Here is a 24990-nt window from a genome sequence, read left to right as displayed (position 1 = left end):
TAAAGACTGTGATGTGTCAAAGACTGCTTTCATATGTCGTTATAGTCATTATAAGTTTCTGGTAATGCCATTTGGTTTGACTAATGCCCCTACTACTTTTATGGATTTGATGAATCAGGTTTTTCAACCTCATGTGGAAAAATTTGTTGTTATATTTATCGATGATATATTGATCTATTCCAAGACAAAATCCGAGCATGCTCAACACTTGAGAATTGTGTTACAGACTTTGAGAAAGAAACAGTTGTATGCAAAGTTCAGTAAATGTGAATTCTGGCTTCGCAAAGTTGGATTTTTAGGTCACATAGTATTAGCTGACGGGATTCGAGTTGACCCAAGTAAAGTTTCTGCTGTGATGAATTGGAAAACTCCAAATAATGTTTTTAAGGTACGAAGTTTTCTAGGTTTAGCAGGTTACTACTGATATTTTGTTAAAAAATTCTCGATTATTGCTTCACAAAAGACCAAATTATTGCAGAAAAATGTTGAGTTTGTTTGGTCCGATAAGTGCCAATAGAGTTTTAATCAGCTGAAGAACATGTTGACAGAAGCTCCAGTGTTGAGTTAGCTTGAGTTTGGGGTAGCATTTGCTGTTTATAATGATACGTCTCTCAATGGTTTTGGTTATGTGTTGATGCAGGTAGGGAAAGTAGTAGATTATGCTTCTCGACAGCTAAAGGCACATGAAAAGAATTATCCTACACATATCTCGAGCTGGTGGCGATTGTATCCGCTTTGAAAATTTGGAGACATTATTTATACGATAAGAAATGTCACATGTTTACAGATAAAAAAGTTTAAAGTATTTGATGACTCAAAAAGAACTGAATTCGAGACAAAGACGTTGGTTAGAGCTACTAAAAGATTATGACCTGGTTATTGATTATCATTCGGGAAAAGCTAATATGGTTGTGGATGCACTCAGTTAAAAGTCGTCATTGTTTGCACTTTGAGTGTTGAACGCTCATTTAGCTCTAAATGAAGATGGTTCTGTACAGGCAGAGTTGAGAACTAAACCTCTGTTCCTACAACAAATTTAAGAATTGCAAAATAAATATCTTAAGTTGATGTTGAAATGACAATTGGTTCAGAATAATATAAGTACTAAGTACAATGTTGGAAATAACGGTGCATTGCGTTATCGTGATATGATTTGCATTCCGAATGATCTAGATTTGAAAAGTGATATTCTATCTAAAGCTCACAGTAGTACGTATTCGATTCATCCTAGTAGCACGAAGATGTATTGTGACTTGAAACAGATGTATTGGTGGCCGGGTATGAAACGGGAAATTTGTGAATTTGTAGCTAAATGTTTAATATGTCAGCAAGTAAAAGTAGAACATCAGATGCCATCGGGTTTACTATAACCTGTTATGATTCCTGAGTGGAAGTGGGAGTGAGTCACGATGGATTTCGTATCTAGTTTACCTATAACTCCGAAAAAGAAAGATTGGATATGGGTGATTATTGAAAGATTACTAAATCGGCACATTTTATTCCTATCAGAATAGATTTCTCACTTGAGAGATTAGCAGAATTATATGTAACTAAAATTGTGAGATTACATGGAGTTCTGACATTTATTATTTCTCATTGTGATCCGAGACTTATATCAAGATGTTAGAGCAAACTTCACGAGGCTTTGGGCACTAAGCATAATTTAGGATAGCATTTCATCCTCAGACATATGCGCAATCAAAACGAGTGATACAGATTCTAGAATATATGCTGAGATGTTGTATACTCGAGTTTGCAGGTAGCTGGGAAAAATATCTACCGTTAGCTGAATTTGCTTATAATAACAGTTATCAATCCAGTATAAAAATGGCACCATTTGAAGCTCTTTACAAAAGAAAGTTTAAAACACCTTTGTATTGGTCTGAATTGAGTGAACCCAAAATGGTAGGAATTGATTTGATCTGAGAAACTGAAGACAAAGTTCAAGTTATTCGAGATTATTTGAAAGCTACATCTGATCGTCAGAAATCGTACACGAAACTGAAAAGAAAATATATCAAATTTACTGTTGGTGATCTAGTATTCTTAAAAGTCTCTCCGGGGAGGAAAGTGTTACGTTTCTGTAGGAAAGAAAAGCTGAGTCTAAGATTTATCAAACTGTACGAAATTGTTGAATGAATCGGCCTTGTAGCTTATAGATTAAATTTTCCCTCTGAACTCAAAAAAATTCATAATGTGTTTCATGTTTCAATGCTAAGATGGTACAAATCTAATCCTTCGCATGTGATTTCTCATAGTGAGATTGAGCTACAGCCAGATTTGACGCATTCGGAGGAACCAGTCAAAATTTTAGCTCTAGAAGTCAAGGAACTACGGAATAAATGATTACCGTTAGTAAAAGTCTTGTGGCATCGTCATGGTACTAAAGAAGCTACCTGGGAAACAGAGGAATCGATGAAACTACAGTATCTGAATCTATTCTCAAGTAACAATTTCAAGGACGAAATTTTTTAAGGGGGAGAATTGTAAGAGCACGACTTTCAGTGATGATGGAATAGTGGTTCGGGACCACAAATTTCCTTTGTGTCGACTCATAAATATTATTTTTATAATATTTATGGAGTCATTAGATTCGTATTAAAATTTGATTAAGAAATATTAACGTTTAGATACCTAATTAATGAAAAAGGACTAACTTGATACAAGTTATTTGCTGGATATTAACTCTCATTGTTAATTCACCTTTAAGTACATCAATAATGTTCTACTAGTGGCTAGAAAAAGTCAACCAAGAATAATTGGTTCCTCTTTATTAGCTTCACATTCCAGAATAATAAAATCTACCACAAAAATAAATTTGTCAACTCTTACTAACACTTCTTCAACTTTACCTTCCAGATGTGCATAAGAATGACCAGTTAGCTGCAGCATGATAGTTGTAGGTCTCGCCTTCCCAATTCCCAAATTTTTGAAAACAAATATAGGCATTAAATTTATGCTTGCACCTAAATCACATGATGCTTTGGCTACACAATGATTTCCAACTGAGCAAGAAATAGTAAAACTCATTGGGTCCTTTAGTTTTGGTGGCAGTTTGTTTGTCAACATTGCTATGCACCATTCAGTTAAAGCAACAGTTTCAAATTCCCTTAGTTTGCACTTCTTTGACAATATGTTCTTCATGAACTTTACATAATTAGGCATTTGCTCCAATGCTTCCACCAGTGGTATGTTGATATCAAGTTACTTCAGGACATCCAAGAAGTTTTTTGAATTGAAAATCTTGCTTTGACTTTTGAAATAGTTAAGAAAAAGGTGGCGGTGGCCGTCCTTCAACTTGTTAAGGTTGTTTTTCCATGGTATTCTTATTGGCAACACAAGCAGAATCTATTGCAACATTTTTTTTACTCTTTTCAAATGTAGGTGCTCCATTACTTAGTTCTGAATTCACCTTATGTATGAAATCTTAGCAATCTTCTTTAACAACGACATCATTAACAATTCTAAGTAGTTGAGTACCACTTTTGAGTTTAATGGCTTTGTAATGCTTCTTCCCTTGAGATCTTGAATTTTCGGTATCACTCGGCAATGCTTCTTGCGGTCTTGAACTTAATGCACTGGCAATTTGCCCCACTTGATTATCTAAAGCCCTTAAAGATGCAGCTTGACTCTGTATTACAACATCATTCTTGGCCATGTATTCCTTTAATAGAGCTTCCATAGATGAAGATGATGATGATGATGAAGTTTTTTGAACATTTTGACATGGCATAGGTTGATTGTATCCAGGTGGTGTACTTGTGACATTATGTAGAACAACATTCCTGGAATTTCCCACTCATTGATTACTCCAACTGAAATTAGGATTTTGTTTCCATCCTAGGTTGTATGTATTGAAATATGGATTATTGTTTTGATTAAAATTTCCCATGTAAAATACTAAAGCTGGGTTTGCTGCGCATTAATCAAAAATAAGAACTACCCTACAATAAACACATGTTAATTCCACCGCTTTCATTTCCTGCACTATAGCTAGTCTTTTCAATGTTTTAATCATATTAGTTAGGGATGATAACTAAGTAGTTAATCAAGTGATTGCATCAAGCTCCATAGCTCTAGCAACTCTTTTACCAATTCCCACTCTTGTTGTCAGATATTGATAATCATTGTTAGCTATCCTTTCCAAAATTTCATATGCTTCATTATAATATTTATCTAGCAAAGTTCCATTGGAGGATGCATCAACTACCATTCGTGTATGTGCATTCAGTCCATTGTAAAACATTTCCATTTGCGTCTAATGTTGGAAACCATGCATCGAGCATTTTCTAATCAATTCCTTGAATCGCTTCCAAGCTTCATACAATATCTCATCTTCAGATTGTCAAAAAGATGTAATATTGTTCCTTAATTTGGCATTCAGTTTGGAGGGTTGTATTGCAACAAAAATATTTGACAAAGTTCATTCCAAGATGCCACTGTTCCTATCGAAAAAGCATTTAACCATGCTTTGGCACGATCTCGCAACAAATAAGAAAATAACTTGAGTCTCATGGCATCTTCAGGAACACCCTGTTACCTGAATGAATCACAGACCTCCAAAAAGAGTATTAAATGCAGTCGTGAATCTTCAGTAGGTAATCCACTGAACTGTCTTACTATTTGTAGCATTTGAAACATCACTGGTTTCAACTCAAAATGCTGAGTTTGAATATGTGCCCTGACAATCCTTGGATTCAAATTATCCAAGATAGGCACTAAATGTTCTCTAATGGATTTGTCTCTATCATCTATCACACGAGGAATATCAGTGTCCCTACCATTCGGATGTAATAGATCTTCTCTGTTTGGATCATTTCCAAACCTTGCCATCTCTCGCAATTCATTTCTCTTTCTCCTCAAGGTTCTCTCAATTTTAGGATCAAAATAATACTCTTTGTTTTTAGGAATACCTCTACTCATAAACTAGCAATAAACCTAAAAAATAAAAAAAAAAACAACTAAGTAAGCTAAAACTAACAAAATTAAATCGATAATAACAAACCAAAACTCACCAATTTGTCGATCCCTGGCAACGATGCCCAAAAATTGTCGCGTGTTAATATGATGTCGCTGGTGAATCATGCAGAGCCTAAGGCTGATTGCTCGTCCCTTTTCTTGCGTTTCTAATTTTTCTCTTAAGCTGCTACCCTATCATTATTTTATGGAACTTTCACACGAGTTTTTTCAGAGCAAAAATTTCTTTCTCAAATCCCCCTCCAAAATTCTCGTGTAAAAATCCCTCATTCGGTTCTTTTCTCTTTCCTCTTTTATAGGGTAGGTCCCCCTTCTCAGCAACACTTTTCTCCCTATTTTTCAGGTGGATTCATCTAGTATACGTCTAGCTGGCTGAAAGTGACAAGGACTGAATGCTGCGCCAACATTTTTCTGAAATTGCTTGGCATTTGTATTGGTAATCCATCTAACCTTTTGCCATGGCAATATCTCACTTCTTTCATTCTCTTCTTACTTTTTCATCCTTCCTGCACCTGCTACATACAACAACCAATTCCCTTCTCCTAACAGTAAAAGTAACATGAAATAATATTTAAAGCACAATCCAAACGTTATTATGAAATGTTCCAAAAATAACCTAAAAATAAAAATATATCTACTTAAGTATAGGCAATTAATCAAGCTTAGAGGTTTGAAAGATAACTCTTTTCAAGAGTTATAAGCGACGCTAAAAGATATGGGCCCAACCAATGCGTCTAGAGAAGATGGTTTTCCTGCTTTATTTTTCGAAAGATGTTGGCACATAGTAGAGAGGGATGTTGTGGCTTTTTGCTTGGCTATCTTGAATGAAGGTATGGATCTCAACTCTTTGAACATTACCAATATAGTTCCAATTCCTAAAATCCTCCACCCAATGAATTTAGGGAATTTTAGACCTATCAGTTAGTGTAATGTCCTTTATAAATTTGTAGCAAAGATGATTGACAATCGTTTCAAAGATGTCTTGGAGTCGTGTATACATAGTTCCCAAAGTGCTTTTGTTCTAAGGAGATTGATTTCGAATAATGTGTTGTTAGCTTATGAGATTTTGCATACTTTTCGACAAAAGAGAGTGGGGAAAAAGGGTTATGGCGGTGAAGTTGGATATGTGTAAAGCTTATGATAGAGTCGAATGGCAATTTCTTCGGGAGATGATGTTACGTATAGGGTTTGATTCGGCATAGGTTAGGGTAGTAATGAAATGTGTCACTTCTGTTTCATATTCGGTTATAGTTAATGGGAAAGATGGGGAGTTGTTTAGACCTTCTAGAGGACTTTGACAAGGCAACCCCTTTGAGTCCATTTCTTTTCTGGATCTATAGCGAAGGCCTATCAAATCTTATGAGGTTAACAATGAGGGATTGGTTGATGAGAGGGGCAAAGGTAAGCAGAAGTGGCCCTCAAATCTCCCATTTGCTATTTGTCGATGACTGCATTCTCTTTGGAGAAGCAAATGCTAATGGGGCGCGAGTTTTGAAATCGATGCTAAGGGAGTGTGAAGGATGTTCGGGGGATTGTGTTAACTATGATAAATCGATAGTATTTTATAGTTCCAATACTTCAGAAGGTGATAGACAACTTGTTTCCAACATTTTAGGTGTAAGATATTCAAATGATCTAGAAAGGTATCTCAATCTGCCTAATATGGTTGGGAGGAAAAAAAATCTTTTGAAAACCTAAAAGTCCATTTTAAAAAGAGAATTGAGAGTTAGAGTGTGCAGTTTTTATCTTAAGGTGGAAAGAAGGTATTTATAAAGGCTGTTTTGTAAACTATTCCAACGTACTCTACGGCATGTTTTTTTTGCTTTTGAAGAGCCTTTGTGGTGAATTGGAAGGTATCATAACTAAATTTTGGTGGCAAAAAGGACACGGTAGGAAAGGTATACACTAGTGTAGGTGGGATCATTTCTGTGAATTAAAAGAAGATATGGGCTTAGGGTTTCGAAATTTGTCAAAGTTTAACATTACATTGTTAGTGAAGTAAGGTTAGCGTATTTGAAATTATCCAAATTCAATTTTAGCCTGTGTTTTAAATGCTAAATATTTATCGAACTCTGATTTCTTAAATGCAAGGTTAGGGATTCTACCTTCTCATACCTAGAAGAGCGTTTGGGCAGCGAGGGGACTTTTACAGAATGGGCTATGTTGGAGGGTCGAAACTAGGGAGAGGATCTTAGTAGGGGAAGATGTATGGATTCCAGAGCCTGTTAGGTACAGATTAAATAGCAACATTAGTATTGATGAGATAAATCTTGTTTCAGATTTAATTGATGCACAAACTAGAGAATGGAAGGGAGATCTTGTTGTCAATACCTTCTAAGAGGATATTATGAAGGAAATTTTGCATATCTATTTGGAAAAAGAAGCTCACGAAGACATGATAGTATGGAGTGGCGAGCCCTTAGGGGAGTTTTCTGTGAAGAGTGCTTATAAACTATTACAAAAAGGTACCTCTTATCATAATGATACTCAAGTATAGAATGACCTTACAGATTTCTATAAAAAATTATGGACATTACAAATACCCTTGAGAATTAAAATTAAAATGTGGAAACTTTCATGGAATTTTATCCCTCACTTTCATTAATCTAAGCTATAAATGAGTCCTTATCGAAATATTATGCCCTAGATGTCTCGAAGCAGCAGAAAACACCAATCATATTTTTAGAGATTACTTTACATCAATTAAGGCATGGGTAAATTTAAGTCTTTCTTGGATACTTTCTAACCCAGTTTAAAATAGCTGGGAGTGGCTTACTTGGAGTTTTAAAAACAATACCAGTGAGCATTGTAGGTTGTTCTATTGTGAAGTGTAGGCAATCTGGACAAACAGGAATCAATTAGTGCATGAGGAGAAAAAGTCTTCGAGTAAGGAAATTACATATTAGGTATTAAGCTACATTAGTGAGATGGATGGGGTGGAGGAACAGAAGCATACCAGACTCAGGTTCAAGTAAAATGGAGACCTTCACTAGGAACTAATGTGAAGATAAATTTTGACGTAGGCTTTGACATCAAGCAAGCCAGATCTGGTTCGGGGGTTGTGACCAGAAACACCTCGGGGGAGATCGTAGCCTTGAAATTGACCCTACATTGAGCAGTTCTAACACTGTTTGCAAGAGGGGCGTATACATGCCTTCAAGCAGTATTATTAGGGGTTCATTTGGGGCTCAAATCGGTGACAATAGTAAAGAAAAGTCAGTTAAATACTCCAGAGAAATCAGTTATCGAGGCTATTAGAAGAGATATTCAATAGTGTAAAGGGTATTTTCAAAGGATAGACTTTCAATATGTCCTTAAAACAGTAAATTATCTCAAGCATGTCCTTGTAACAGAAAGCATGAAGAAGGGGGAGGAAACTTACCTTGAAGGGGAGGTTCCAAGCATCATTAGACAAGAAATGAGGCGGAGATAGCCAAAGGAACCCGATTGAAGAAGACCCATGTGAGGGCCGATATGAGAGAGAAAAAGGCAAGAGAGAACGACTAATCTAAGGGAAATGCTGCTTTAGGAAACTACAACTGAAAAAAAAAGGGGATAAGGACGATTAATTATTTTGGTGGTTGTCAGCTACATATCTAACTAAACGTTTGGTTATTTTAATTTTTTAGTTTTTAGGGCTTTTTGGTTAGTATTTTTTTTATCTAAAGGACAATTTTCAATTTTGGTTTGGGTCGGTTTCTTTTTCGTTTTGGGTTGGTCTCATTTTTGGTTGAGGCTAGTTTTTTTTTGGAATTTTATTTCTTTTTGTTTTTCTCTTGAATAATCAATGTCCAGTTTGATATTTTTCAAAAAAAAAATATTGATACCCCTTGAAAGAAACAATACCAAATTGACATTATGGCTTTCACAAATTTAGCTAAGTATCGGTTCGATATTAATACCTTTTTATAAGGTATCGATAAAATATGCATGGTATCGATATTTCAGCTCCAAGAGTCACTGAATTTAGCATTTCTTACAAAAAAATATCGATACCTTTCTGTTTGGTAGCGATACTTGTTGGATCATTTCCAACAGCTCCAACAATGTATTAAATGCTTTGGTTTTCACATCCCTAACGGCTCTATTAACTACCACAACAACCTCAACGGTTGAAAATCAATCAGGGGGTATAAACACCAGCTTCTAAAGATCCTACAACAGCAAGAAAGCATATCCAAGCAAAAACCATCAATCAAACAACCTTTGTAATCAATACTTCCATAATTCTCTTATACACACTTGTGAGCTCTTTATTGTCTTTCTTTTGCTCAAGTGTATTATTTTCTATTTGTGTTTAATTGACAAATATTCTAATCTTGTTAGGATTATCTATTTGTTTTCTTATTTGTAATTCTTTGAGAGAGTTTATCTTAAAATTTTGGGTAGAAATCTTAATAGGGTTATAAGGTTAAACCTTGTCCTCAAAGGTTGACAAATTAGTGAATTTGAGAAAATCCTTAGTTGTGAAAAGCTAAGGTAATGGAGTAGGCAATTGGGGCTAAACCACTCTAAATCTTTGTGTTCATTGTTTCATTTTCTTTCCTTACTTCCACTAAAAATTTTAAAGGCCAATTCACCCCTCCTCTTGGCAATTTCGGTTTGATTAATCGAGCTAATAGGTTTATTTTGGTAAAGATTGAATCGTGAATTGGTATGCATTTTAAAGTGCATGTGTAGGTTTTGATGTGTGCTAAAGGCACCTTTTGAACACTTTTTTAAGTTAAGCATGAAATGGACACCAAAATGAAAGTTTTTTGATATTTTGGCACTAAGGTATCGATACCATGGTAAAGGTATTGATACTTAGCTTTTTTTCATTTAGTTTTTTAAACAAACAAAATGCCAAAACAATTTCGATAGTTGTCTAAAGTATCGATACTCTACATTTGGGTATTGATACATTTTTCACTCTAATTAGTTTTTACAAAAGAAACAAAATTGTAAAATGGTATCAATTCTAGAACATGACATCGATACTTGTAAGCGAGTATCGGTACCATAAGTAAAGTATCGATACTTATTGTTTTAAGGATGAATTTTTCAAACATCAAAGTTAAATTTGGTATCAGTACTTTTTAGAGGTATCGATACCTATTCAAGAATTTTGTAATTTTTGTAATTTGACCCTATTTCATGTTCAGTTTAACAATTAAGTTTTCGTACATTAGATTGAGTCTCAGGAAAGTTTATTTATCATACAATGATTTATTTCAATGTTTTGTCGGTAGTTGCTCTGGCAACGGATGTGGCATCCCAAAGCTCAAACTCGGCGATCGGGTCGAGTAAGGGGTATTACATCTTCATTTTATTTTGATTGTTCATTGTTAGAATACACCTTAAGAGACAAAAAAATAAAAGTTAAATGAAGATTTGCTTTTTTGAAAATAATACTTCAAAAATTCCCCTTTAAAAATAGAGAAAGATGAAGGGACGAGGGACAAGGGACGAGAAAGATGAGGGGATGAAGGTAGGAAATTGGGAAAGGACAAATTTCCTTCTTAGTTAAAGATATATGCTTCGAGAAGGGTTAAACACCAAAAAAATGTTTTGCACGTTGAAAGAGAATAAATTAGTGGGAGAACTTGCTCCGCTTTTCACGTAAAAACATGACCAATGATTACCTACCTTGATGAGAGATATATTTTATTAATTTAAATTTAAATTCTAGTTAAGGGTATTTTAATCGTAATAATACTCGAAATTCAAGTTCTATACATTTTGTACAATATTTTTCTATACAAAAACCATTTCCCTTTTATCAATTTAAAGTTTAAATTCTAATCAAGGATATTTTGGTCACAAAAATACTCAAAAATCCGGTTTTGTAATTCTATCCAATATTTTTTTTGTACAAAAATCATTTCCCTTAAATTTTAGATTCAATCTTAAAAACTTCCCCTCGTATAAGAAAATCTGATTTTATATTAGTCTTTTCCTTCTTTGAAAGAATTCCAATGCTGTAGTTTTATATGGGTTAAATTACTATTTGGGGCTTAGACTTAGTAAATTTTTTTCACATTGGGGTTTGAACTTTTTTTTGGCCAAGTTAAGTCCTGAACTTGGCAATTGTTCTCACATTGGAGCTTAAACTTTTTTGGCCCAAGTTAAACCCTGAATTTAGTAATTATTCTCACATTGGTGCCTAAACTTAGTAATTATTCCTACATTGAAACTTGAATTTTAAGGTTTTCAAGTACTACATATTTAAAAAGAAGTTCAAGTTCCAATTTGAGAACATTTGCCAAGATCAAGGCTTAACTTGAAAAAAAAAAATTTGGCCTTAATGGGAGAATAATTGCAAAATTTAAACCCTAACTTAGACAAAAAAAAATCAAATCCCAATATTAGAAGAGTTGTCAAGTTCGAGCCTTAAAATATGATTTAACTCTTTTATATTTTGATTTGATTTTTCAATTGAATTTTTATAAAAAAAATAGTTTTAACACAATTTCTTTTAAAACTACAATTTTTTAATAAACGCATCGTAAGGAGTAGGATTCTTTGTGCTAAAAATGTCATACCTAATCTAACCGATCCTAATTCAATTCAAGCACGTAACCACACTATCACACGTGTCATCAAGTTTTTGTTTTTTTCCTTAAAGCCACACTTTGTAAAAAACATTTGTTATAAGTGTAATTAATTACTAAAAATTAATTAAATTCCAGGCCTTCCCTTCCACCTCGGATTGATTAATGTCTGCCCTTCCGTTTACTTGCAAGTCCTCAAAATGCTACTGCGCTCTCTTCACCTTTACCTATTTTTTTTTTCTTTTCTTTGTTATTCCCGTAAATTAGTTTCTGCTTAATGAATCAATAACTAAAACAAAGATAATCATAGTAGGTATATATTCTTGGTCAATTTCATCCTTCTTTGTTTCCTTTTTTCTTTTTATCTTCCAAATGAATATCAGATCTGTTGGGTTTTGCTGTCCTTACACTCTCTAAAGCTCCCGCCCCCTTCTTTTCTTTTTTCTTTTTTTTTTTCTCTGTTATACTTCTTTAAACTCTTTCCTCTATGGCAATCAGAGGTGTCGATTTCAAGTGGTTTGTTTTTCATCTCTTTAATGTTTCTTATTTATGCAGATAAAAATTGGGATTTTATTATTTGCTTTTTGTTTTTGGTTTTTGCAGGTATGATGGGTTCTTCTTGTCTATGCTGGCTACAAGTGTGTATCCTTTTTCTCTTTCGATTTTTCATTATTTTTAATTTGGGTTTAGGATTTTCTTGCTAGTTCTGTACATTTATGGATTTCTTTTTTTAAAGGTATTTTTGTTTTGGTAAAGTTTGATTGTTGGGAAAATTGGAGGAAAGGGGATGGGAAATGAATCTTTTGTTATCTTCTTTTGTGTTTGTTTGAGAAGTACTTGTTTGTTCTTTTAACAATTCTTTTCCTTTAGAATCATTGTTGCTATCAATTGGAAGCGTTATCATCATTGTACATACCCGTTGCATATATGGATCGTGGTGAGTGTTCTTTTATTAGTTTTGGTTTTGGAGAATTTTGTATGGATTGAAAAGTTGGTTCCTTCTGGATTTTGCTGATGCAGGAAAAGTTTCTTATGAATTCGGAACTTAATGTTTCAGGTTGACTACTCTACTGTCTTCATTTTTCGTCTTTTGATGTTTGTAGATAATGGACTTGCCGCTGGAATGGGTTTGTAAGTACTTGTCTTTTACTTGTAGCTATTAAGTAGTTTAAGCAACGGAGCTTGAACATGGGCTTAAGATTTTTTCATCATGAAGTCTGAACCGTTGCTTTTTAATTTCATGCTCGTGCTGTCGTGCTGCTCAACTTAGATACTAGAATGCCAATTAGCCATTACAGTTAAAAAATCTATTTCTACCTTTGTCCTGTTTGATTCTCAGTTGCATTTACCTGCAGCTCTTTCTTCTGTAAAAGGTAGTATTCTGTTAGTAGCTAACATTTTACTTTACAGGTACTTATCTTATGCTTGACTTGATTTACTTCTAGGGATTTTGGGTGGCAGCAGAGGTATGCTCGATTTTGTGGAAGAATAGTGGTCCTTTCAATTCTGTCTATGCTACTTTATCCGTTTCTTTGGGCCTGGACTGTAATTGGCACTCTATGGTTCACTAGTGCTAGGAACTGTGTAAGTGTTTAATGCTTTCACAGTAGTCAGGATCATTCTCTTGTAAATGCTATCTTATCACTGGACTGGAGGTAATATAGCAAACATATGCAGTTGCCAAAAGAAGGTCAGAAATATGGTTTCCTGATTTGGCTGCTTTTCAGTTACTGTGGACTGCTTTGCATTGCTTGTATGTCTGTTGGAAAGGTTAGTCATGCCTACACTACAGTAGAGTGCCTTTTAATTCATCAATGACCTTGCCGTAATCTGTATTTTACATACCCATGATGACAGCTGTCTTTTGTGTCTGTTTCTTTCTTTTTATGTCATGTTCTCATGGCCTGGATGCATGCATGGCACATCTAAATTGTTCGTTATGTTAATTTTCTATTACTATTTTATTATCTTTCTTCATGAAATTCATCTTCTGTAGTGGATGACACGGAGACAAGCACACTTATTACGTGCTCAGCAGGGTATTCCTATTTCAGAATATGGGGTGAGTTCTTAATCTCTTACTACATATATCTTTAATATGGGAGCTTTATCATTAATATTTTATTATTTCAGTTTTATTTTATAATATTTATTTTAAGTTTTAGATATCTTTTGCATGGCTAGGATTATTAGTTTTCCTTGGGGTTTAAATATAAGGTTAAGAATAGAACTTTATTTGCAAGAAAACCTAGTAAATTTACTTGCAAGGAAGTCTATTATAAATATGCTGTAACTTTATTACAGCCACAAGCCCACAACATTATTATTATGTTCTTTGAATTAATCGAAGAAACTAGAGGTTTTTCTATAAACTTATGATTTTTAGAGTTTCACTTTCTTTCTAACTCATTTTTCTGCCTTTCTTTCGATTGCTGCTGTTTTTCTGTCTAAACAACATCAATTTTGGTATCAAAGCCTAGTTAAAACGTAGGATCTAGATTAGGGTTTGCTTTTAAGCCATGGTTGGACGTGTTAGAGATCGAGGAGGAACTCAGTGTCAAGAAACAGAATTGGTTGCATTATGACATGCGATTTAAGAATTGGTTGTGATAAGAAAAAGTGGAAACCTGGATGGAAATTTTGGAGGGTGTCCACAATCAGAGTGACATATCAAAAGATAGTCTCGTTGATAAATATGAATTTGGTGAGGAAGAAAACCCCTTCCATGATGCTAGACCCACAAATCATATGGTAAGAGGTGGATTGGAAGAGCGGCTGGTGCATGCCCTTGAATTAAACAAAGGTGGAATTATTGTTGAATTTATTGATTTTCTTTGCAAGATACATTGGAAAGATCAAGAATATGATCTATCAACACCTATTTATGATGAGCATACAAAAAAATAATTAAAGGTGAAGAGGGGTCCAACATTGTGATAGATGCACTTAGTTGGCAAATTTCACTACTTAAAGTGTTGAGTGCTCTAGTGAAGGGATTTTGAGAAGTTAAAGATCAGGATGAAATTGACCCATATTTCGCCCCAAACATAGTTGAGAGTCCCAATATGTTTGGCATGAGCCATGAGATCTCTAATGAGGAAGAGTAGAGACAATGATGATGAAGACCAAGACATGTAAAATCGATACTCCCTTAAAATGGTGATTAGAGTCCTAGCCAACTTTCCAAGAATAAGCATTACCATTGCTTACAAAGCATGGACACGACAGGAAGACCCTCATACCGTTGTTGTATCGGCGTTTGACATTGTTATGCTGTCAACACGTTGAAATACATATTAGATGCAACAAAAATATAATACAAGATTTGGACACGGTCAAACTTGTTGAAGTGACTTGGACATGGGATTTCAGTGGCTGAAAACTCGGAATGGGTAAAAAAAAACTTTTAAACTTAGATCTACACTTTCTGTGAAGGGTTTCAAGAATCTAAACTTGTAAATTGTGATTAGGAGGTTGAGAGGGATAAAATCAGGTATTTATTTTCTAGTTATTTAAACACCGATCAACGGTAACTGGCAATTGCCATTGACGGTGATAATGGTGATGCTTTGTTCCGTTTTGGGTTGAAGAAGGGAGGGAGAGAGAAGATACTTCCAGAGAAAATGAAAGACTAAAATGGTATAAAACATTTTTTTAATTGTTCAAGAAGTGATAAAAAGTTTCACTTAAAAAGAAAAACCCAATTTTCAAAGGCTCTCTTTCCAATAGTCTCTTTTATCACACCATTAGCTTAAATAATAATTTTAATTGTTTTTTTACTTTTACTATGCAGTCAATCCTCTCTATGACAACTACCTTCTATAACAGCATTTTATCATAACAACCAAGTTTATGTAGAATCAATTTTTAGATTTTATTTTTATACTTCATAACAACTTTTTATCTATAACAATCATAAAGTAAGAAGTAAACTCTTTATTAAATTAGTTTTTATAATAGCCTCTTCATCAAAATTTTGTAAAATCAGTGCTATTTCTAAGCTAAATAAAATAATACATTTTAATTAAGATATTATTTCAATAAAATGTTTAAATTTTGTATAAAATGTATTAATCATATTTTATTAAATGGAAATAATTTTTAATAAATGAAATTACAACTGTAGATGGTACTCTATATGTCTCAATAAAAATGGCACAAATGACATTTTGAGGTCAAACTTCTTAAAATTTGGCCTCAATTATTTTAAATATTTTAACTAGTTAGATTCTATAAAAATATAATTAAAACTACTTTATCCAAAGTTTTTATAGTATGTTTTCAAACTTTATGTATAATAAAATCTAAAGATTAAGTTGTCAAAGTTGAAAAACTTTTACCACTAAAAGTCAAAATGTGACAAATTTAGTTTGACAGGGGTATATTAAAGATAGGATCTAAATCTCATTAAGTAATATTATTATAATATATTATAGTTTTTAATATAAAATTTAAAAAATATTCAAATATGATTTCAACCTCAATTATTGTTTTAGGTGTCTCAAATGTTGTTATAGGTATTTTAAATGTAGTTATAGGTGTATAATAACCACTTCTGTATAACATCAAAAAGTTTTGTTAGACAAATGGAGTTGTTCTAGAGGGATTGATTATTTTGAATTAGGGTATAAATTGAATTTAAAATTGAATTAATATGTATATTAAATATTAGTACATATAAAAATATAAAAAAATATTTTCTTGTCATGTCTTACCCATGTTATGTGTCTGTGCATGTGCTTTATAGACCATCTCTGTATCCAACATTAAAATCCAAGAGATGGAAACATTCTTTAAAGAGTGTCATCATCTAGATGATCATTCCTGGGGAATATACCTTGGTTGAATGATTTTCTTGATCAATTAGCTGGTTCTATGGAATTCTTAATAATTGATTTATCTGAAGACTACTTTTAAGACTATTGACAGCCTTTATGACTGGTTAGAAATGCCAAGTGCATCTATGCGGATCATGAGTGTGGTGGGCAGACAACTAGACATTGTAAAACCACATGCAGCTACTATAAGAACTACTTTAAATGCTGTAGTTTTCTCTGAAACCTGCTCAACAAAACCTAAAGTTGGCGAACCTTGTAGCATTGAGAGCAGGAATAGTCCTATACTGCTCATATATCAAACAAGACAATGGTTGAGGTAGAGGAAAACAATTTAGATGGTAAATCAGCTGTCAGCACACCAGCTCTTGAAAAAATTGCTCCAGCTTGTGATGTTCCAAAAGAAGAGAGAAAGAAAAAGTATATATCACCGAAGCTTTTGCTAAGGACCTAGAAAACAGTGTGGATAACAATGGATCTCTTGTGGTTATGGCCTTTGTTTGAGAGCTAATTCCTTGAAACCTAAGTGCAAAACCCATATTGGCTTAGAGAATGTTGCAAGTTCAAAACGGGTTCGATATGACAATTTAATTACATAGAGTAAAATGGAGGTTTATAGTACATGCCCTCAAAATGCTGGTGATAGGAAAGATGTTTCTCAAGAATTCTTGCTTATGGTTGTGATCAAACAGATTCTAGTGTTCAACTTCTCCCAGTCCTATGGAACTACATCAACTTCTCGCCTGTGAACTTTTCCTTGGTTCACTATTACCTACATGAAGTTTTGTGCAAATAAAATATTCACAATGAGTTTTGTTTAATGTTGAAGTATGGATAAAATATACTTCTGTTCTGATAAATGCATAAGGAAAGTTTAATGAATTTAGATAAAAAAAAGAGATTAACTAGTATTTATTTGAGTATAAAATGGTTACTGTGGTGTTTATGATGTAAATATTTGCACAATTTATTTGTTAAACGGTTATTTTTCATCTATCCAATCTTAATGGAGATTGCTGTAGTAAGCTTGATTGGAATTTCTAGTTTGGTGTTTTCAGAGAACTATATTTATCTTTATTTGAGTCGGAATCTAATTCAGTTATGTGAATACAAAAGAATGTTGATCATGGAAAGGTGCTGCTGCTTAGTTCTGCTGAGTCACTTCAGTTTCTCCAGTGCATGATATCCTTTATAGCTTCTTCGTTAAGACTTCTTTTTTACTTGACCACCCCTTCGAATTCAAACAAGTACATAGAGACGTTTCAATCATTCACATCTTTAACCTTATTGATGCTGACTTTATCTTTCATTTGATTTATTCACTTTTGTTTTAGTTTTGTCAAGTTTCTAATTGTTAAAAAGTACTTATCTAAGCATTTGTGTGCAAGTTTAGGTAGTTTCAGAGAAGTTCTATTTCTGTATTTGGTATCACTTTAGTTTGATGGCTTCTGAACTGAACACCTAGTTTAATCTAGGTTTTGGTAGACATGATTCGAGTACCAGATTGGGCATTTGAGGCTGCTGGTCAAGAGATGAGAGGCATGGGCCAAGATACTGCACCATACCATCCTGGACTTTATTTGACTCCTGCTCAGGTTGGTGCTTAGTTATTATGAGCCACATTAATAATTTCCTTTATTTATTTATTTATTTTTTTAAATACCTAGAACGAGTCTTGTAGAACAATTAGGGAGAAGAAATAGAATTTATAAATTTAGAGAGGAACTTTGAAATTAACAAGAACAATTAGGGGAGAACAGAGTATCTGAGAGGAACATAATTAAGGGAGAAAACCTAACGGGATTAATAGATGGAAAAATCTCAATAATTAAATATTCAATGCTTAAAAGCCAGTTGAAATTAAAATAGCATTGGTTTATAGCTAGATGCAATTCCTGATTAAAAAGCGCAAAATGACCGAATCCCTAAAAACCCAGTATTTGAAAATAAAAGTAAAATGCTAATTAGTTTGAAATATCCTGAATATATGTAAAAGTTATGGTAAACGTGTAAAAATATAAAGTAAAGCCCTAGATAATTTGGTCCTCCATTAAAGGTGAGGGTGAAGCCCCTCTCGTAGATTTTCAATCATGATCTCTCCTTAATATTTATTTTTCTTTTTTGCTCAGAGAGAAGCAGTGGAAGCACTCATTCAGGAGCTTCCAAAATTCAGGTTGAAGGCTGTTCCAACTGATTGCAGTGAATGTCCAATCTGCTTGGAAGAGTTCCATGTAGGGAATGAGGTAAAACCTTTTAGGTCAACTCAAGCACTTCTCTAAGGTCTTCCATTTATACTCTACAAATGTTCATGGTTAAGCTTAGATAGGGCTACTATTCTCCATTAATTATAAGTGAGTTGGATATGTGGCCTGTGAATTGGCTCTTTAAAGGTAATTACGTCGATATGAAATCTGTTATGTATGTTGGATCTGTTATGAAGTTTATACTTGTAGTCCCCAGTTTGCAGATTCCTGGCTCAAATATATTATTTTCAGAGTCACTGCAACTCACACTGATCATATGGAAAATAAACTACCTAATAAATATTTCTCTATGATGACAACTTTCCCTGTTTTGAAAGCTGAAGGTGCTTGCACAGAGTGCTATTTTATAGTATGAAAACATAGTAAATGATATGTGGTTTAGCTTTAGCTTGAGTATCTAACAAGGAGTGGTGCAGGTTCGTGGATTGCCTTGTGCTCACAATTTTCATGTAGAGTGCATTGACCAGTGGCTTAGACTGAATGTGAAGTGTCCTCGATGCCGATGTTCTGTGTTCCCAAATCTTGACTTAAGTGCCTTATCCAATCTCCGAAGTGCTGATTCGGAACGGTCATCTGCCAGCATAGTCACAACAACCCAATACGTGAGAACTCAGCCTCTCAGCCAGAGCTATTTATTGAGATTGCAAGGTCTACTCCGCCCAGTCCGAACAGGCAATGCTGGGGCACCAAGTGATGCAGATGTTGCTTTAGACACTGCTGAAAATGGAGCCTTTAATGTGGCAACTCAGGATTCTACAGGCAGAGAAGCTGTAGGACATGCGCTTGGTGGTCTCTCCACTCCACCACACCACTGAATCTTTCTTTAACTTTCCCTCACAATTTTTGCTACATTTTTCTAACCTTTAGCCGAAAGAGGCTAGACGATAATGTTTTGCCCATGGCCATTGCTAAACGCCTGTTCTCTGTTGCTCATTGTAACAAACGTTTTATAAGTTGAGCTACCAGTATATCGAGCCCACTGAATCACAGATTACATTGGAACAAAATGTGTTCCACGTTTATACTGACGTCTGAGGAGACGTTGCGGGCTGTGTTGAAATTTTTGCACGTCCTGATTTTATGTTTATACCTGAACTTATCTGCCATGTATGTGATTCGAAGTTTTAGCCCCAAACCTGCCTCGACACTAGGGGTGAGTATTTGACCGAATCGAATGAAAAAATTTCGAGTAAATTGAATTGAAGAATCTAATTTTATCATTCTAACTTGATTTGAAATTTTCTTGAGTTGAGTGAGATGGAATCAAATTGAATATATTTGTTTGAGTTAAATTAAAGAAATAATTTTGGGTCGTCGTAATCATTGTCACTTAATATAATTAAATTTGTCCATTGTAATTAAATTTGTTATTAACTTTTATTATCTTATAATTTGTTTATTAATTTTTATATACGAGTTAATTTTTTGTTTGTTTAGTTGATTCAATTATCTTTTGAATTTTGTCACTATGTATTTTGAAATTAAAAATATATTAAATGAAAAAATGTAATTTTTTAGTAAATGTTATCTTAAAAGATAAAATGTAAAATTGATACCAACGTAAAATTTTAATATGAATATTTTATAGCATCATCAATAATTCAATTTTAACAAAAATTATAAAGATTTAATATGATTAAATAATTCAATAATCCAAATAGTGCAAAATGTGAAATTTAATTTTATAATATAAATAGTAGATATAAATAAAATTGTTACTATTTAGGTTTAATGATATTTTTTGGATGATTTTAATTTTTGATTTGGGATAAAAAGTGAGAAATAAAAGTTTAGGGAGAAAATAAAAAATTTTGAGGGGTTAGTGAGTAAAATTTTGGGGGGAAAGTAAATGGAAGAGTAAAATTTGGGGGATATTCAAAAAAAAATTGCGGGGAGGGGAAATGGGTTTGGGGTAGAAGGGGATAGGAGGGGAGTAAAAGTTTTGGGGGTTGAGAGGGTAAAATTTTAGGGGAAAGTAAATGGGGAAGTAAAATTTGTGGGAAGGGGGGGTATTCAGAAAAAAATTGGGAGGGGTGGGATGGTAGAGGAGTAAAAGTTTTGGAGGGAAAGTGGGAATGAGTAAAAGTTTTGAGGGAAAATAAAAATGTTTGAGAGTTTGGGGTAAAATTTTTTCTTTCAATTTTTTCGAGTTGTTTGCTCACTCCTATTGTTTACTTAATCCTCACCTGTTTCGAAATTTTATAAAATTTAATGAATTATTAGTTTTACATAATATTTTATATAATATTAATTTTAATAAAATTAATGTTATAAAATTAAAATTTTGTAATTAAAATAGATGAATAATGTATAAAACTAAAATATACCGCAATGGGAAGGGTATCAAGTGTGTTTGCATTGAATTTTCTAAATTATTTGATTTTTATGAAATTATTACAAACATTTGAATTTGTAAGTTTATTTAATATAATAATATTTTTATAAATATTTTAATTTATTTATTATATAAAATGATATTTTTAATTATTTTTATAGTTAATTAATTTCTTTATAACAATGCCAAGTATTATTTTCACAAATAATAACACTATACTTGGAAGAGTTTTTAGAGTATCTACTTTGAAATTAGTTTGACCTTAAAATTATTTTGCGGTCAAATACATTAAACTTAATTTAGATTGTGTTATCTTCATCTCTCACATCTAATATTGTATAAAAAAAAGTATGAGTATTTTACCAAAATAAATATATATTTTTATTTACTTTGGTGTAGTGGAGGAAAGGCTCCAGTTAACTCAAAGTATTGTTATTGAAATTGGAAGTATTTCATTGCATTGTTGAGTTCCATCCTATTAGGCCCGAAAATATTAAGAGGGGTGAATTGATATTTTAAAAATCTCTACAAGCTTTTCTAAATGATAAGCAAATGAAAGAAAACTTGTACACTTTGATTTATAGTGGTTCGTCTCAATTGTCTATTTCCACTATCTTAGCTTTCCACGACCAATGATTTATAGTGGTTTGCTTCAATTGCCTATTTCCACTATCTTAGCTTTCCACCACCAAGGATTTTTCAATTCACTATTAGAATTTAGGATTGATACCTTTCAAGGAGAAGGTATAATTTTTACAACACTATTTTTTTTAAGGCTAAGATAAAACCTTCCCCCCTAGTTTTTATAGCTAAACTAGAACCCTTCTTAATTTTTGTAGCTCAACTAAAATTCTCTCTCAATTTACAGTTGGTGATATGTAAGAAAGCAAACTAAGAATGAAAATAATAAGAAATGGAAATGAGAGTGATACAAGATCTAATAATAAGTTCCTACAGATGTATAAGAGAAAATGAAAGAATGAATAATTTGAAGCTTTCCTCTTAACTTTAATGCTTGGATGTCTCTCTCTTTGGTTTTTAAGTGTTCTTGAAGTGTATTTATACCAAAGAACAAGTTTGTAAAAGTTTATGGTTGTTGGGGTGAAATAAATCCATTAGAAGCATTAATTTTGAGCTGAAAAAGTGACTCTGCAGTCTAGGTCTCGAGACTTGGTAAGATGTCTTGAGACATTGTTGAAAAATAGTTGTTATATAGCCATTGGCAGACTATGTCTTAAGACAAATAGACATATGTCTTGAGACATTGGGCCATTATCTCTAGACATGTAGTCCTGAAGTAGATTTTTACATTTGAACTTTCATGTGTCAAAAGATATAGTTCTTTGTCTCAAGACTTGACTACCAAAGTGACTTAAAAATATTTTAAACATCTTAGAACACTTTGATATTAGCTCCAAAACATTTGAATAAAATACCAACAGGTGTTGAGTGCAATGGCAAGGCATATTGCACCCCTAAGGGGAGAATGGAGTTTAAACCTTGGAGACAACATTGTTGGGGAGAGAAACCAGATACACTGAACATGGATTGTAAAATGGACATGAAAAGTACAAAAAAAAATTTGGGTAAAATAAAACACATTTAAAACATGTTTTTAAGTATATTATAAATATTTAAAAATATTTGATAAAATTTTCAACCATATTTTTACCAAAAGACTTAAAAATATATAAAATATATAATTCACTACACCAAAACAGGTCTTTAGCGGCGTTTTTTTATGCCTTTAGCGGCGCTTTTTAACGCCGCTAAAAGTATTTGCGGCGTTTTTGAAAGCGCCGCAAAAAACGCCGTTGTTGTCAACGCCGCGAATATTTGCGGCGTTAGATAAACGCCGCTATAGATCAAGACCTTTAGCGGTGCTTTTCGTACAAACGCCGCTATAGACTAGGACCTTTAGCGGCGCTTTTTGCACAAACGCCGCTATAGATCAGGACCTTTAGCGGCTATAGACTAGGACCTTTAGCGGCGCTTTTCGCACAAACGCCGCTATACACTAGGACCTTTAGCGGCGCTTTTCACACAAACGCCGCTATAGATCAAGACCTTTAGCGGCGCTTTTACCACAAACGTCGCTAAAACATATCTTTTTAAAAAATAATTTTTTAAATAATATTTATTTCTATAATAAGTATTATATTATATTTTAAGGATAAATAAAAAATATTATTTAAATTAAATTTTCTACAAAATTTTAACTTTAAAACTTAGAATTTAAATTTAGAATTTAAAATAATACATTAATAACACAATTAAAATCCAAAAGTTAGAACTCTTAAGTAAAAATAAAATTTAGAATCAAAACTAAAATAAATAATACATATACAAGGTAATAAAACATACAATGCATTTTCTTTCTCAAATAAATAATACATTTACTTAATCAATGAAATCTTGTACATCATTGAAGTCACACCATCAAATCTCTACCCATCAAACTTATACTCCTCCAGCCACCATCTTGCATATGAAAGAAGATACCTCAATACCTAAAGCAACAACTAAGAAATAATATTTACAACTGGAAGGGAGGAAGCCAAAATCTTTAAACAAGCTATTCATTAAGAAATGTTTAGGTAGAAGTACATACTTCCCAGCTTCCATAATTAAAAAGGCGAGAATCCCACACCGAGTGGTGACCCCTTGACCCCATGTGGAAGTAATGAGCATCAGTTCCATCAAACATGTTCAGCCCATCTAACACATTATTGGAAGCATGGTTGTATTCATAAAACATCATTCAGATACACAGGTAGATAAGAAAATAAAATTAGCAACTTAACTATAGAATAAAAATGAACGGGGAAATAGCAAACAAATAGCAAACAAATGCATTGGAACTAAATGTGTTACTTGAGCATAAAACATACAAGCATAGAAAACTGAAATCCTCTTCTTCTACATGCCTCTATTAGGAAAAAGGTAATTTTTGGTTTGACATATTCACATATAATGAGAGAATATACATTTATCATTTTACGGATGTCTAAAAACCGTAGGGAACAGGGATTTAGATTTATACCTGCCTATAATTTGCTTCTTTTGAAGTAACATGTAGCAAACAATTAGTCTATATGAATAAAAGAAATAAGAGTATATAGTAATATCCTCTCTTTGAAATACGCATATTCGATTATATTCCAGTTCATATAACTCTGCTAGGATTTAGATTCATAATCATTGATAATTTCTTTGAATCAATCTATAGGAAACAATCATCATCCCATAAAACCAAAATCGAGAGCAAATAGCAATTTCACTCTGCTAGAATATAAGAAGATATTAAATCATACTATACCATCAATGCATGATCCATCATATTCCGGTTTATATAATTATTAGATATAATATGATTAACCCAAATGAAGATTAACCAACATATTTAAGCATAAGGGTATGGGCAAATAAATTACCTTGATTAGCTTTGGATTATTTTCAACGACATGCTTAAGACCTTCATCAAGTAATCCTTTGGCAATCAACTGTGCTCAAGCATTGCAAGCTTTCTTGGCCTCTACCAGTTATTTGTAAAAGAACATCATCCGTAATCTTCTCATTCGATGGCGGATTTATGTGAATATCCCTCCATAAAGAGGATCATTCGAACTACAGATCGCAGAGATGTGCAAACATTCTCAATAACAAAAGATCCCGACACCCAAATAGCCAAGCGCCAAAATAAGAGCTTCATGAGGGGTTCCTTCATGTCCTCAAGACGAACCTCACAATCCTGAAATTCTTCATTTTCCTAATCAACCGAAACCATATCTTCATCCTCAAAAGACAAAACATCCTCTACATTACAATGGAAAACCACCGTCAAACTACCCAATACAAATAAAAACTAACACGAGACTAAACTAAGTTACAGGGAATAAAACAATTGAAAATAAAGGCACGACCTTCATTTTCAATGCAACTAACTATGGCATTTTCGACAAGAAGTAAAAAGCTAGCAATAAGAATATTTTCCATTCACACTTCTTCTCTTTGCTTGATCTTGAGCAAAAATAGTTAGCAAAAGA

The 24990-nt window shown here is 33.2% G+C and overlaps 1 protein-coding gene and 1 non-coding gene across 4 annotated transcripts; both read left to right on the top strand.

Moving 5' to 3' along the window:
- The first annotated feature begins 4268 nt into the window (after positions 1 to 4268).
- On the top strand, positions 4269 to 4375 carry LOC128040146 (small nucleolar RNA R71). Its single transcript, XR_008194806.1, has one exon. It is a non-coding gene; the product is annotated as a small nucleolar RNA R71 (small nucleolar RNA).
- A 7277-nt stretch (positions 4376 to 11652) lies between these two features.
- LOC105794133 (E3 ubiquitin-protein ligase SIS3) lies at positions 11653 to 19835 on the top strand. 3 transcript variants are annotated; one of them, XM_012623139.2, is made up of 10 exons: positions 11653 to 12026; positions 12114 to 12152; positions 12381 to 12447; positions 12568 to 12641; positions 12956 to 13094; positions 13188 to 13280; positions 13507 to 13572; positions 17821 to 17940; positions 18475 to 18588; positions 19026 to 19835. In XM_012623139.2, exons 1-10 carry the CDS (start codon positions 11998 to 12000, stop codon positions 19422 to 19424), a joined length of 1140 nt encoding a protein of 379 aa, XP_012478593.1. In that variant the 5' UTR covers positions 11653 to 11997; the 3' UTR covers positions 19425 to 19835. The 3 variants fall into 3 exon arrangements, with proteins under 3 accessions (XP_012478593.1, XP_012478594.1, XP_012478595.1); XM_012623140.2 differs by having other exon boundaries at positions 11655 to 11823; XM_012623141.2 differs by having other exon boundaries at positions 11655 to 12026; positions 12114 to 12148.
- Positions 19836 to 24990: the final 5155 nt, after the last annotated feature.

Source organism: Gossypium raimondii, chromosome 3 (assembly GCF_025698545.1).
Source record: "Gossypium raimondii isolate GPD5lz chromosome 3, ASM2569854v1, whole genome shotgun sequence".
Taxonomy (NCBI): Eukaryota; Viridiplantae; Streptophyta; class Magnoliopsida; order Malvales; family Malvaceae; genus Gossypium; species Gossypium raimondii.
This window is presented reverse-complemented; position numbering and strand designations above follow the sequence as displayed.